At 39.7% G+C, this 14,688-nt stretch overlaps 1 protein-coding gene across 1 annotated transcript in view; it reads right to left on the bottom strand.

Annotated features, from left to right (window-relative positions):
- DCT (dopachrome tautomerase) overlaps positions 1 to 14,688 on the bottom strand; it is a 32,519-nt gene that overhangs the window by 12,418 nt on the left and 5,413 nt on the right. Inside the window, exons 2-6 of the mRNA XM_016224160.2 lie at positions 12,247 to 12,546; positions 9,833 to 9,933; positions 9,547 to 9,713; positions 7,205 to 7,384; positions 4,911 to 5,046 (exon numbers count right to left, since the gene is read on the bottom strand). Of these exons, the coding sequence (XP_016079646.2) occupies positions 4,911 to 5,046; positions 7,205 to 7,384; positions 9,547 to 9,713; positions 9,833 to 9,933; positions 12,247 to 12,546 (884 nt within the window). The remainder of the gene's footprint in view (positions 1 to 4,910; positions 5,047 to 7,204; positions 7,385 to 9,546; positions 9,714 to 9,832; positions 9,934 to 12,246; positions 12,547 to 14,688) is intronic.

The following is a 14,688-nucleotide window of genomic DNA, read 5'->3' as shown; positions in this document are numbered from 1 at the left end:
TTACTTCCATGGCAGCTAACTCAGCTACTTAACTCTACAGTCATTGGGCTCCTTTTTTTTTTTTTTTTTTTTTATAGGTTTTATCTATAATTAATAGAAGACAGCACTATTTAGCTGTGACCTGATCTTATTTTCCATGATAAATGTGTGCATTTCCTTCGATTACTTTAGGAATTATTAGAATTTCAGAAATTGGTTCGGAGACTTTTTTCTGTATTTTATCATTATACCTTCTTTTACTCATTACTGTGATCTCATAGAACTTTATACCTCTCTTGCTTGAAGAGCTTTCACAAAAAATAATTTTAATAAATGCATGCAGCATATTTGCATGAATTGCCTCATGAATTTGAAATTCCAGAAGCTATTACTCTGTTAACTTAAATGCTTTTAACCTGGCTCTTGATATGTGAAAAATCATTTAAGGCTAAATTGGTTTCAGAATGAAACTCTTTGTAAATAGACTACAGTATTTGTGAGTTCTTGAACTAGTGCTAAAACATTATTCTTCTGTGCCTTCAAAGAAAGGCTGTAGCTTTTTGTTTATTTATATGTACATGATAACATATCCCAAAGAAAACCAAAATGTTAAATATTAAAGGCATTAAAAGTAATGAAGACAAGGATGATTAAACATCTAGTATCTTTGAACTACATGTAAGTCATGGAATTCCCCATCCATAAATTCATATGCGGGCTTCCAACTAGAACAGGAAGAGAAGAATAGCTAAAGAGATATCCCTAGTGCAGAGAAGGGACACTGATCCCTTAGAGCAAGGTTTGGCAAGCTAAAGCCTGTGGCCAAATAAGGCTTACCACCAGTTTTTATAAATAAAGTTTTATTAGAACACCACACTCATTTGTTCATGTATTGTCTATGGCTGCTTTCATGCTACAGTGGCAGAGCTGAGTAGCTGCAACAGAGGTTGTCCAGCCTGCAAAGCCTAAAAACTTGCTATCTGGCCATTCAGAGAAAAATGTTGCCAAGCTGTGCACACTTAGTGGGCTTCCTCAAAAGTAAGAAATAAGACCAGCAGACCTTGAGACTTAAGATGCTGAAAATCAAATTACTAGGATCATCTTTATTGCCTTTAGTAGGAGAGAAAGATTTGGAGTATAATTCTCAATCTGTCGGAGGATTCTGCTGTTCAACTCTTAATATTTTGGAGTATTGGATTAGGAGTACTGTGACATTTTTCTTTATAAATATGGATTGCGTGTACAAACAACACACAGTTGAAAATGTATGTTTTAGGCCATAAAAAAGAATTAAATCTTACCATTGTGACAGCAGGAATGGACTTAGTGGGTATTATGCTAAGTGAAATAAGTCAGACAGAGAAAGACAAATACCATATGATTTCACTTCTGTGAAGAATCTAAAGAACAAAATATTTGAACAACAAAACAGAAACAGACTCATAGATTTGGAGAACAAACTGATGCTTGCCAGAGGGGAGGGTGGTTGGAGGGCGGGGTGAAAAGGGTGAGGAGATTAAGAAGTACAAGTTAGTAGTTACAGAATAGTCATGGGGATGTAAAGTACAGCACAGGGAATATAGTCAATAATATTGTAATAACTATGTATGGTGTCAGGTGGGTACTGGAAATATCGGAGGAATCACTTTGTCAAATATATGATTGTCTACCTACAACGCTATATACATAAAACTAATATGAAATAATATTGAGTGTCAACTGCAATTGAAATATAAAACTGAAAGAAAGAAAATGTATGTTTTAGTAAAAATTTATTTAGAAATATAGTATGGGTAAATAGATGTATAGCAGAGAAGGTAGGCACCAGAAATGCTTGACATAAGCTGATTGTTGAGATGATAGCCAGAAAAATGCTGTGAAATACCACATTAGAACCATTGAACAGGGCAGACCTCTTACAGAGAAGCAAAGATAGCTGGGGAGACCTAACAGATAAGCCTTCCCCCTTATTAGGCGTTGAGACCGATAGTCCACATTTGTGACAACCTTCATTTATTGCTTCCACACAGATGGGAGAGACATTTTTTAGAAAGAAGGAACAGCTCCACAGACTGCTCCATCTCAGGATTTCTTACAACTCACTCTTCCCATGCTTTTTTCTATCTGAGAGTCCAGAACACTACCTCAACCTTCACGCCACCAGGCAAGCTTAGAGTCGTGACAGCTAAACTTTTACCCCCTTCCCTCTTTGAATCTCCTTTTTTTGTACTGTGGATGGAATAAAAATAATAATCACCTTTGAAATACTTCTGCCTTTGTGCTTGTCAGTAAATCACCTCAAGGCAAAACTGTCTGCTTTGGAGAACAATATGAACCTTAATTAAGGTTTGGAAATTCAAATGCAACACATAGTTCTCTGATTCTTTCCCACCAACTACTATAAAACATGTCGATATTTTTATGATAACATTTGTATTGGATTTGACAGTTTCTAGACTAGCTTCATAATATCCTAATTTATTATGAAGCTGCTTTAATGAGCACAACACTTTTCCCCAACACCAGATCAGGCCTGTGACCGGAACTTTGCAGAGTGGGAAAAAGAGGCTCCACATATTTCAGTGAAGGTCCCAGGCTGCACAGGGCAGGACTGAATGAAACGGATTTGATGTGTAATCCTGCGCTCTTTTGATTATGTTGTATGGCCTTCCAGGAGTCCAGAAAAATAAACTGCTATAAACTAATTGTTTTAGGATGCACTGTGCTATGGATGGAATTGTGACCCTACCCTGCCCCCAAATTCTTATGTTGAAGCCTTAATCTTCAATGTGCCTATATTTGGAAATGAGGCCTATTAGGAGGTAATTAAGGTTAAATGATGTCATAAAGGCAAGACCCTGAGACTATAGGATTAATGTCCTTATAAGAGGACACACCAGGAGCTCACTGCCTCTCTCTTTCTACCATGTAAGGACACAGCAAGAAGGCAGAGGTCTTTCACCAAGAACCGGATAAGCCATCACCTTGATCTTAGACTTCCCAGTCTCTAGAACTGTGAGAGATAAATTTCAGTTGTGTAAGCCACCCCATCTGTGCTACTTTGCTATGGAATCCTAAGCAGACTAAAACACATTGCTAAGGCTAACATCAAGGTAAGGAAAATCCTGGGCAGAAAAAGAACGTATAGTGTTTGCTATAGTATGATCTAATCTGAATAATATAAACTCAAAATACTAGCAAAATAAAAAAGTACCAGTGGTGAAATCTCTTCTTGTAATTGCTCTGAAACCATCTATCCAAGTCATATCGAGACAGGCTAGTAAGCCAGGACAAGTGGAACAGGGAAACCGACACAGGTAGTTAAATGGCCACACAGTTTACAGCCATTTAGTAAATCGCAAAACCCTATCTTCCCCAACTGGGGACGCTTAAGAGTAAATGGTTTGCACATTTCCTCCACAGCTACAGGGAAAATAGCTTAAATCACCCTACTCAGGGAGATAGATAGCAGAAATCCAGTTTCTGCCATTTGTGCCAACCACACCCAAGGATGAATAAAGTTAAGGGGATATATCTCTTTTTGGTGCATCAGCATAAAGCTGATGAAATTCTGCTGAGATCCTCCCCTAAAACCTTCCTTAAACTCCCAGCCTTTAAAGCCCTCAAGATGAAGGAGCCAGGGCATGCTCTCCCCCAGGAGCACACCCACACCTTTCTTCCCCCCAGGCGTGCATTTCCTAAACTCTAAGGCTCCCCACTAGACTTGCAACCAGGAGAGAACTGGGCAGTGGCAGCTCGTCCTGAGCTAACCCCCTCAATCCATCCCCAAGTTCCCCTTTTCTCTGACTTCCTAGTGAGCCAAAGCCTTACCTCACTTCTTTCCCATAACATTTCTAGGGAGCCAAAGCAGCCCGGCTTAGGCTCTCACCTGTTGTTTCTTCTATCCTAAGCCTTTCCTTGTTTTACTGTTCTCAGCTTTAATAAACGCACTCTCAGGATCACCTTGACTCATGTTGTGAAACCTTTCCTGCACAAAGTCAAGAACCCACACACTATAGGCCCACCAGAGGCAGACCCATTCCAGGTTTCTGTCAGGTAACAACAGGACCAAAGAAAACACCTTCAAGTTTGCAAATGACCTAGCTTGGTTTGTCCATTCAGCTCTACCAGCTTGTTTTATATATTAGAAGCTCCTGCAATTGGGGTTGGACAGTGGCCATGTGTCCCACCATCTCAAGTATATTTGCTACTAGGTGTGTGAAACAATGAAAGCAAATATAAGACCAAATTCTAGTAAACCTACAAACACTTATTAGCAAGTAGACACAGAAGTGAAAGAACCTGTTCTTGTACACCCAGGGAAGTACAAGCTTTCCTCTGGCAAGTGTCTTGCATGGAAGATTCACTCCAAAGTAAACACAATGATATTCTGACAGCAGGAGCAATTGATGTTCAATTAGAATCCTTTGTGAAGTGAGGGGACCAGGGCCAAACACCAAATAGAGCTTTGGACTTTGTGTGCTGTTTCTAAGGTGCCAGATTTGCTGGACTTCATGCAAGGATCATGGTGTCTACAAAATCCATCTAGCCCACCACTTACCTTCAACACCACTAATTCCACCAATTAAAAATCATTCATCATTATGCTAATTTATAGTATAAATTATGCTAAATTATGACATAATTTATAATATCATTACGCTAATTTACAAATCTACCCCTCGACTGTAAGCTCTTATCTAGAATCATTCCAAAGCTAACCATCTCTAAAGTGCAAGTTTCTGATAAGGGCACCTCAAACGCTCTATAACCACCCCTATGGTGCAGATTAAAGTTAGTTTTCATATGTATACATCCCATTGTTTGCACAGAGAATAAAACACATACCAAACTTTAATCTTATTGAAAAGAAAATAAATCTAACATATTATCTAGAAAATCTTTTCTCTATTCTGAGCCCTTGTACATACCACAAAAACAGGATCATTGGCAGCAGAATGTGGAAAAGCATTTGTCCCGTTCAGGAAAGAGTGAACCAAATTATGAAGGTTCATCACTTGAGAGTCCAGGGTCCCATCTGCTTTATTAAACCCCTCCAGGGCATTCCTAAGAGAAAGCAGTATGTCAGCAGCAACAGTCACAAATTGATAAAGGTCTTTTTATTTGCTCCAGCCTACATAATCATCTTCTAATTTGAGATTGGGTAGGGAAATGGGAAGCTCTGCCATGGCTCATTAACTAAGAAATAATCCTTTAAGGGGAGGGAATTCATATTCAGCACCAGTTCTTCACCTGCTCAGTTAGATTATATCTCTTTTGTGTCCTGTATGACAATTTTTTACCTTCACATCTGTCTCCCATGCCAGGTGATGAACCCCTAGAGGGCAGTTTTCTTCAGAGTTTTATTGTCAGGGCTCAGTGCCATACCCACTACTTGGTCTGTGATCAATAGACATTTTTTGAATTAACATATAATATTTTATTCTTATTTCTCAACTAAATAGACCTGAAGCTTACTGTAATTTATATTCAGTGTTCTAAACATCCCCAAATTTCCCTATCCTTTTTTTTCAACCTCTCCATTTTCAGGAAATTCTAATTGTCCATACTCTAACTCAGTGATCCTCAAATTTGAGCATACCCCAGAATCACTGGAGAAAAACTCTTATTTCAAGCCCCACTACAGTAGATGCAGGCTGGGTTCCAACAATTTGTATTTCTAGCCAAATTCCAGGTGATGCTGTTTATGGTTGTCTGCACACCACATTTTGAGAACCACTCTCTTGAATCTATATGGAATGCAATCTATGTCAGAAGCATTTTTATCCCAAAGGAAAAACTAACGCATGTTCCTTTTAAAGTCAGTCTTCAAAGTTGCCCTTCATGTCACACTACCCTGAGGGCTGTGCCAATCCACCACAGACCCTGAGACCTGCTACGCTTAACACAACCTCTGCATTTAAGTTCAGTCTATCCTGCCCCTGGCCCTAAATAACCGGTCAGTTACACACAGATGAGAGAGAGAAAATCCAGTTTAGGAGAAGAATATGAATCTATCCACCATTTCTTTTTGGCATCCCATTTATCTTTGTTGAAAATCATATACACACATAATTCTCGTAATTCTTATCGTTTTTTTAGAGGGAGAGAATTATTAGCTGACCTTTACATTTCAAGCATGGTAATGTCATTGCTGTGTTGTAATTTGAGTTGCGTTAAGTCTGTAATTCTCCTCTGAGATATCAGACCCCAATATTAAGATCTATGGCAGATACTTTTTTTAAAAAAGAAAAAAAGCCCGGCTGGGCATGGCTCAGCAGTTGAGCATCAACCTGGGATCCAGGAGATCGCAGTTAGATTCTCAGTCAGGGCACATGCCCAGGTTGTGGGCTCGATCCCCAGTGAGGGGCGGGCAGGAGGCAGCCGATCAATGACTCTTCCATCATTGATGTTTCTATCTCTCTCTCTCCCTCTCCCTTCCTCTCTCTGAAAATCAATAAAGATATAATTTTAAAAAATAATAAAAATAAAAATAAAAAAAGACAGAAAAGTAAAAGAAAGATCATGGCCTGGCAAGGCGTGGCTCAGCAGTTGAGCATCGACCTATGATCCAGGAGATTGTGGTTGGATTCCCTGTCAGGGCACATGCCTGGGTTGCGGGCTTGATCCCCAGTTGAGCGCGTGCAGGAGGCAGCTGGTCAATGACAACTCTCTCATCATCTCTATCTCTGTCTCTCTCTCTCCCTTCCTCTCTCTGAAATCAATAAAGAAAGATGTACTTTAAAAAAGAAAGAGCATGAACCAAACTTTTTTGCAAATATTTTTAAATACTATGTTTAATGAGGTACCATTGTTCTGAAGACTGTACTTATATATAGGGTGTCCCCCCCAAATGTATACACACACTGAGTAATTATAAAGGCAGTGCTTATTAAAATACATCTTATTTTCAAAATTGAGCTATCAGCTGTTAATGCGTGTATACATTATTTTGGGATACCCTGTATGTACAGAAATTAGAGATGCAAAAAAAAAATGGCTTTAAATAGCTAAGTTATTAAAACTACATTGTTATTTATAGGGGGTAGATGATGACTTTTCTAACACTAATCCCTGGTTATTTCTCCTTATCAAGCCCCCCTCCATTACTTAGTTTTGTAAATGTCTCCTAACACCTGGATTTCCTTTCAGCTCATTTCAATCATGGGCATGAAAACCTAAAAGTATTGTCAAGTGCCAGTCTAGCAGAGTTCAAAGCACCTACCTGAAGCTCAAGGTGGAGTTCTGGAAGAAAGGAGGGTTGTCAAACTTGTTGAGAGACAGACAGTTTTGTACATCTTTTAAGGATGGCAACTTCTCACCATTTCTTCCCACTTGATTTCTTCTCAACAAACCTTCATAGGTTCCATTACACAGAGTGACCCGGCGGTTGTAGTCATCTAAGCTAAGATTCGTGAGGGGATTAAAGAAAGGATATGTCAATGTGTAGAGAATAGCATAACTTTGGGCCAAGCAAATCAATCAGAGTCATACCATAAAGTGTGTTGCAGTTAACTTACAAGGGTCAAAAATATGTGGTAAAAGTGCTACCTACAAAAGTAATTATGGATTAAAGAGCTTCAAAAATATAGGTGCAACTATGATCTATGAATAAGTATGCATAAGTACCATTCCACTGTAAAGACTGTAAGAGGATTTACAGACAAGATTGTGATTCCTATTATGTGCACTTGTATCTTGAGGAACTGAAGAGAGATTCAGAACTCCCCTGAGCTAAGCCAGTTGGGGCAGAAGGGCCTACGTAAAGCTAGGAAAGCATTTTAGGCAAACTGAAGGCAAATGGAGGCGGTCAGAGTGGAAACAGATGAAACGATATGGAGGGAGGTATTAGGACAAGCGCTGTATTAGCAAATGCTCCAAGGCAGTGGGAATGGTTATGTCATGAACATGGAAGCTGAGAAAGTTCCATGCCCAAAAAAGATTATATTCTACATGCCTGCTGTGGTCTGACATTCCACCATCAGAGTGTCATTCCACTGACAGAGATGAAACTTTAAAGCTGTTTCTCTGTGGGGTTTAATGGGTGAGAGAATAATACCAGGGGTGTGAGAGTAGAATCAGCGCACACGAGGATGAAAGAGGCCTGTCCCTAAAACTAGGCCAAAAAAAAGCCTCCACAGCAGCATTTCCCAAGTGTGTCCCAGTGACATGGTCTGTGAAATAAGGATGCCAGGGTCAGATAAGTTTAGGCAACTCTTGAAGAATAGTAACACACTTACCGAAGGAACACCCGAAGTCATTCTAAAATTCAGCATTCCCTAAATTTATAGAAATCTCATGCCATCTATTAATACCTCAAGGCACTATGAGAAATGGTGCTTTATGAAATTCTGCTAAGTCACATAAAAAGCACTGCTACACCCCTCCATAGTGTGAACCACTGTCTGGAGGGCTGGAGGGAAAGCTTAGGATGTGGACATGGGATCCCTGCTAGCTGGGCTTCAACCCCTGAATATATGCACATGCCTGGCCTCCGGGTATTGACAATGAAGCTCTGTGCCCTGGAGCAGTCAAAAGACACCAGACAGGGGAGCTAGATAGCAGGGTTAAAACAGGATATTGGGAGAAACAAATGAATAAAGGAAGTCTTTTGGGAGATCTTTTTCTGCCAGGAAAGAGAAACAAATTCAAGAAATCACTAAGGACAGACTTCTTTCCTAGCTGCTGGCTGCTCACCTTCTTCTGTGTTCTTTAGTATTTAGAGCTCACCTGCACCCTGCCCCACCCCCTGTTCCTCTCAGCTCCCAGCACCCTATGGTTCCAGCCAAACCTGACTGCTTCCAGAGACTTTCTAGCTTTATCCATGATATTCCCTCCACCTAGGACACACTTACCACCCTCCCCTACCTGGTTGAGGTCTGTGGCTCCTTAAAGTCTCGGAATAATCATCGCCACTAAGAGCCTTCCCCTGCCTCTCTCCTTAGCTTTGCACATACATCTATTATGATACTTTCCATGTTGTATTATAATTTGTTTAGAGGCAATCCACCTTTGTAAATATAAAACAATATTTTTTTTAAAGTCCTTATAGTCCCAGCATTATTACAATGCTTAGAATATGACAGGTGCTAAAATAGTTGATCTAAAAATGATGACCAAGCTTATTCAATTAAAATGTGATTTTCATACCACTATTTTTTTTTAATCGTCATCTGAGGATATGCTTTTTTATTGATTTTAGGGAGAGAGAAAGAGACATTGATGAGAGAGAAAAACATCAATGTGTTGCCTCCCTTAGGAGCTCCCACCGGGATCGAACCTGCAACTTGTTCGATATGAACCCTGACCAGGAATTGAACCAGGGACCCTTTAGTTCATGGGACTGCGCTCCAACCAACTGAGCCCCACCGACCAGGGCCATACCTCTCTTTTTTATGAAAGGGCTTAGAATGTTTAGAAATCCCATCTTCCCCAGGAAAGTCATTTTCAGAAACATGTAAACAGAACCCAACATGCATTAGAAACAGAAATATAAAGTGACTCTCCATCCCTCAGACATAAGAAAATCCAGTCTCTGGGTTTCCAGTCTGGATCAGATGTGGTTACCTATCACAGACAATTTCCCAGCTGGAGAATCTTGAGTTCTGACTAATCAGAGTCGGATCATCTTGTCTTGCTGCCCCAAGCAGTTGGTCTGTACACACGTCACACTCGTTCCTCCCAGTGGCAAAATTCCAGTAGGGCAAAGCAAAGGACTCGTTGCCAATAAGTCGCTAAAAGCAAAGAGCATGTCATCAGAAACAACAAGAAAGCATATAATGCAAAGACTGATATGGATCTTCACCAAATGTATAGCAGAATTTAAAGAACCAAAGATATAGTTTTCACCAACCTGGAGATCTCTTTCCAGCCACAACAAATGATACCGGTGCCAGGTGACAAAGGCAGGTCCTTGGTGTGAGAAATCAATGGCCTTGTATGGGTGCCCTGGTCCTAAAATAATTGGGAAACTAATTAGAGATCACAGAATAGAGTTTTTTAAAAAGTTAAACCTTACCTAGAATGTGTCTGCAAAGCCAATAAATCCATAGTGTTTTAGTCCAAAGAAATCGTTTTTGTGATTTATCTCTCTGAAAGCAACATCAACAACAAAACAATTCAGAAGCAACTAACACTTTTAGGATAAATTCTCCTTCATCTCTCAAAAGTTTGATTGCCAGCAGAGATCCAGAAAACTTCAGATCATTTTCAGCTTTAAGAGCTCATGTTATATATTTAATTTTAAGCAATATTCCATTAAGATGACATCAGAGTAGCCAAAGGAATAGATCATTAAAGACCTAAATGAAATATATTTTTAAAAGACATTTTCCAACCGATTCCTTACAAATGCATACATTTATAAGGGAGGGATTAATTAAGAATAAAGCAACTTTACTGCACTTAGTCTAATTCGGCATTTATACAACCAAAAAGAACTTTCACAAATTTTGCCTTAGCCATCAATTGGTTACAACTACTAGCTGACAAGCGTGGTCACTGAAACTAGAAGAGTGAAAAATACATTCAAACCAATTTGGCTGCCACTGGATCTGCCAATTTTACTGAAAAGTTGTGGGCAATTTAATGACCCCCCTACTTCCTGGTCCATGCTTCTTCCACCTTTCTTGACAGCTTTTGACTGTTATGTAGAAACTTTAGCTAACTTTCATTCTTTTTCAAAGTACCTATAATAACTTCAGAGAGCTGAAGAGACATGAATATAAATTTAATTCCTAGATACGACCAGAAGCTATAGGTTTCTTTTCCTCTTGAGAGACTAGCCTCTCATAAAGCAAAGATTCCTCGGAGTCACGACAGGAAAGCTATAAAGGTTTATAGCCAGAAGAGCCTCCTTCTCTCTCGATAAAGAAAGACAGATGCTTACCTGAGAGACAAGTTTTTTAAAGACTGCCACGGACGGAAGGACTAGTTGGCTACACAGTTCTTTTTAAATATTTTAACCCAGAACAAAGTCTAAAGTTCTCAAAACAAAACAATGAGGGAGAATAATATTGGATGTCAACTGTAATTGAAAAAAAAATTAATTAAAAAAAAATAAAGTTAAAATAAAAAATGATGAGGAGAATCAAGTGATGGGGAAGCAGGGATAGACACAAGGAGAGACAATTCCAAATGAGAAGGGGACTATTCAAAGTGAGCTTGATGTCATCATTCACCCTGACCCCCAGGGAGGGGCCCCCAAAGAGGAGATAATTGCAGGTGTAGCCAAGGGCTCAGAACTGCCCTGAGCAGACCCTGGAATGGACTCAACCCCCCGCCCCTGGAACAAACTAGGGTTTATGGCTTTCTCCTGCCTGATAAGTGACTGAGGATGAAACTGAACCTACTAGATTAATGAAGGTCCTCCCATTCTACATCCTACCCACGCTCCAATTTTTAGGATCCAGAAGGGCAGAGCACCATTTTCTCTAGTATCAAACATAACTGTAGTCAAATAACTAAGCCAGAAGGAACACTCCATTGCTGTGGGTATGCTTTTTCTTGACAGTACAACTCCAGAAAAACCCTGGGCATTCCAGCAGTGCATGGACACCATAAACAATGACCTGAATGTCTAAAGACTAATACATGTGAGTTTAATGAGATGCTTCCAACACAAACACTCTACTTCTGCCCAAAGAAATTTCATGTGCTTTATCACATGTTTAGTTAATTCCTCTAATCTGAAGAAAAGGTCAGAGAGGGCTTCCATGGACCGATTTAGAAATGTTTTCTTCTGGAATCAAAAGGAATTTGCCTTGCCCTGGCTGGTGTGGTTCAGCTGGTTAAGCATAGTCACATGCACCCAGGGGTCGCTGGTTCAATTCCCCAGTCAGGGCACACGCCTGGGCTGCAGCTGATCCCCAGCAGGGAGGCATGCAGGAGGCGGCCTACTGATGTTTCTCACCAATGTTCCTCTCTCCCCCTCCTTCCCTCTCTTTCTAAAATCAAAAACCATATGTTTTTAAGAGGAATTTGCCTTCACTTTACCTGCTTTTGAGAATTAATCACCTCCTAGAGAAGAGCTGGACTTTGAACTCAAAACACAAACCACAGGAGAGAGCGTTTTCAAATGTCTGCAGCCAACGCAGGCAGAAGCCGCGCCAGCCTAACTGGCAGCGTTGGACAATTCTCTGCCTCTCACAAACCTGCCCCTCCTTCGGGCTGTGCTCTGGTTAATTAGCTTGCCTGAAATTATCGTCCATCCACCCACCCCAAACCCAAACCTATGATAATATACATTAATCTAATGGGGAAACCCACCTAATAATGTATCTCTAACAGAATAGTAATGGAGCCACACAAAGAAATCATAAATGCTGCAGTTGGCGATCCGTGGCTGAGTCCCATTGGGCCCAAGCAGAGTCAGCCAGTGTTGCGTAGTGATCACATAGTCCGGGTGTGTGGTGTTCTTCGCAAGGTCTAAGGCACCCAAGAACTGCTCCCTCTCCTGAGGAGTCAAAGAATGAATGTTCTTTCGAATAACCAGTGGTTTCTTCTGATCGCAGTTGGGGCCGGTCCAGCCAAACTTGCAGTCTCCACAGTTATAGCCAGCAAAGTTTCCTAGAGCATTAAGGGGAGATGGAAGAAATAAGTTAATGGAGTTTGACAGAAATTTCTGAATTTGAACTTTAGGGTAGAATGGACGAGAAGGTGAAGGTGCTTACAAGAGGGAAAAGAAAGCCAACTTCTTCCCCTTACTCTCTTGAAACGTTTGTATCTCAAAGTGACCTGAACACTAGAGAGTTTCCTAGATATTTGTCCTGCAAAGAAATGGGATACAAAGTGTATTACATGCTGTTATGGAATGAACTTTGTCTTCCCCTCAAATTAGTATGTTGAAGCCCTAACCCCCAGGACCTCAGGACGTGACTGCATGTGGAGATCTCCATGCCCCTCCCTGGGGCCGAGCAGCAGCCTCGGTGTCCAGCTGCTGAGCCCTGCTCTCCTGTGGCGTACGCTAAAAGGCTGACACAAAACAGTTCATTGATTTAGAGGAGAGATTATACACTAAGATAAGGTGAAACCAAAATAAATAAGCTGATTTCCAAGAATTTAGGTGAAACCTAACATTAAGAAAGCTGGTTCATTTCACAAAGGAGACAGAGTTAAGGCAAAATCAATGGAAGCTGGCAGGTCGTAAAGGTGAATTAGCTGCCATGGTGTCAGGAAGTGCAAATCACTGCAGGTTCCCTGTTGTTGCACAAATGCTCTGCTCTGTCCGCCCAGGCAACGAGCACTAGTCTTCTCAAGCTATAAGCATCTTTCTGATAAACGCTGAAGTTTACATTATTTCAGCTTGCTTTTGACTTTTCCCTTCTTAGCCTTGAGTATTGCTTTTGTTATGGCCAGTACCTCATTCTTTAGCTTGTGATAAGTTAGAGAGTAAACATTTAAATATTACTGGAGTGGAATATTGAAACAAAAAGGGATTATAATACTTACCACCCAGGGGATGGGAGGGGGTTTGTAAAGCATTTCACCTGCGTGACTGCTGTGCTCCCATAGTACCTCCTCCTCCCCATTCACTGTATTTATTACACTGACTGGAAACTTCTACTTGACACGCACCTGCAAGGTGGTTGTCCTGCTGCTGAGGCCTGTGCCTGGCCTTGTAAAAAATGAACATTTGTTGAACAAATGAAAGAAATATAAAGCTGAATCACCACAATATACACTTTAAATATCTTACAATTTTATTTGTCTACTATACCTCAATAAAGCTGAAATTTAATGGGGGAAAAAGTTTTAAAATGTTTTAAAAATTAATTTAAAAAATTAAGTTTTAAAGAAATGAGTATAAAGCATATAGTAGATAATTCAATAAACATAAGCCTTCTCTTTTCCTCTCCTGTCCTTGTGGAGTAGAAGGAAAGCTGGCTTTGTAAAATAGTTTTGACAAACAATAGGTACCAAAATAGAAATAAGTACAAAATACTCTCACCATAATAGAGAGAGGGCTATTTGGATCTCTAAAGAAAAAGAAAACTTTCCAATAGCAAAGCAAAACAATGAGCTCTTGTTTCACGTAAAGAAAATGCACAGCCCTCTTTTCTATTAACTCAAAGGATTTTTTGATAGTTAAAGAAAATGTCCTTAAAACTGTCGTAAGTAGTAGGATATTTTCCAGAGTAATTGGTTATTTGTGCTCAATGCTCTTTGTCACATGTAAAATAATGTTCTATACACATTTACAAGCTCAATTATCTGTATTTTCCCATGTTTCAACTCCATATGAGAACATAAGTAAAAAACACTGAAAAGGAAAAATTCTACTAGTCCTGAGACTGAAGAATCATGTGTTTGTTTTGTTTCTTCTTTTGTTCAGTTTACTGTCTTAAGAGAACCTACCACATATTCTAAGTGGATGACTATAATGCCTGAAGAACAAATAGAGTTCTGGCTTTTCTAAGGGATCCAGCATCCCCACTGATGCTTGGACACTTCAGTAAAATAGAATCTAAAAAACATTGTATTCAATGAGAATATTTTGAAGAATTATGTTTTTGAATAATTTGAGTTAAACATTAAAATTCATATTGATTGTTTGAGTGAAGCTATTAAACAAATTATTTAACAAGTATTTATTGGCAGCTACTGTAGTATCAGATGCTACTCAAGGTGCTTAAAGCTTCATGGAGCCTGGAGTCTATTTTCCCTCAGGGTACCTACTGAAATTGTATAACTATTTTTTTATTTTAAATA

This window comes from Miniopterus natalensis, chromosome 2 (genome assembly GCF_054644295.1).
Source record: "Miniopterus natalensis isolate mMinNat1 chromosome 2, mMinNat1.hap1, whole genome shotgun sequence".
NCBI classification, from domain to species: Eukaryota; Metazoa; Chordata; class Mammalia; order Chiroptera; family Miniopteridae; genus Miniopterus; species Miniopterus natalensis.
This window is presented reverse-complemented; position numbering and strand designations above follow the sequence as displayed.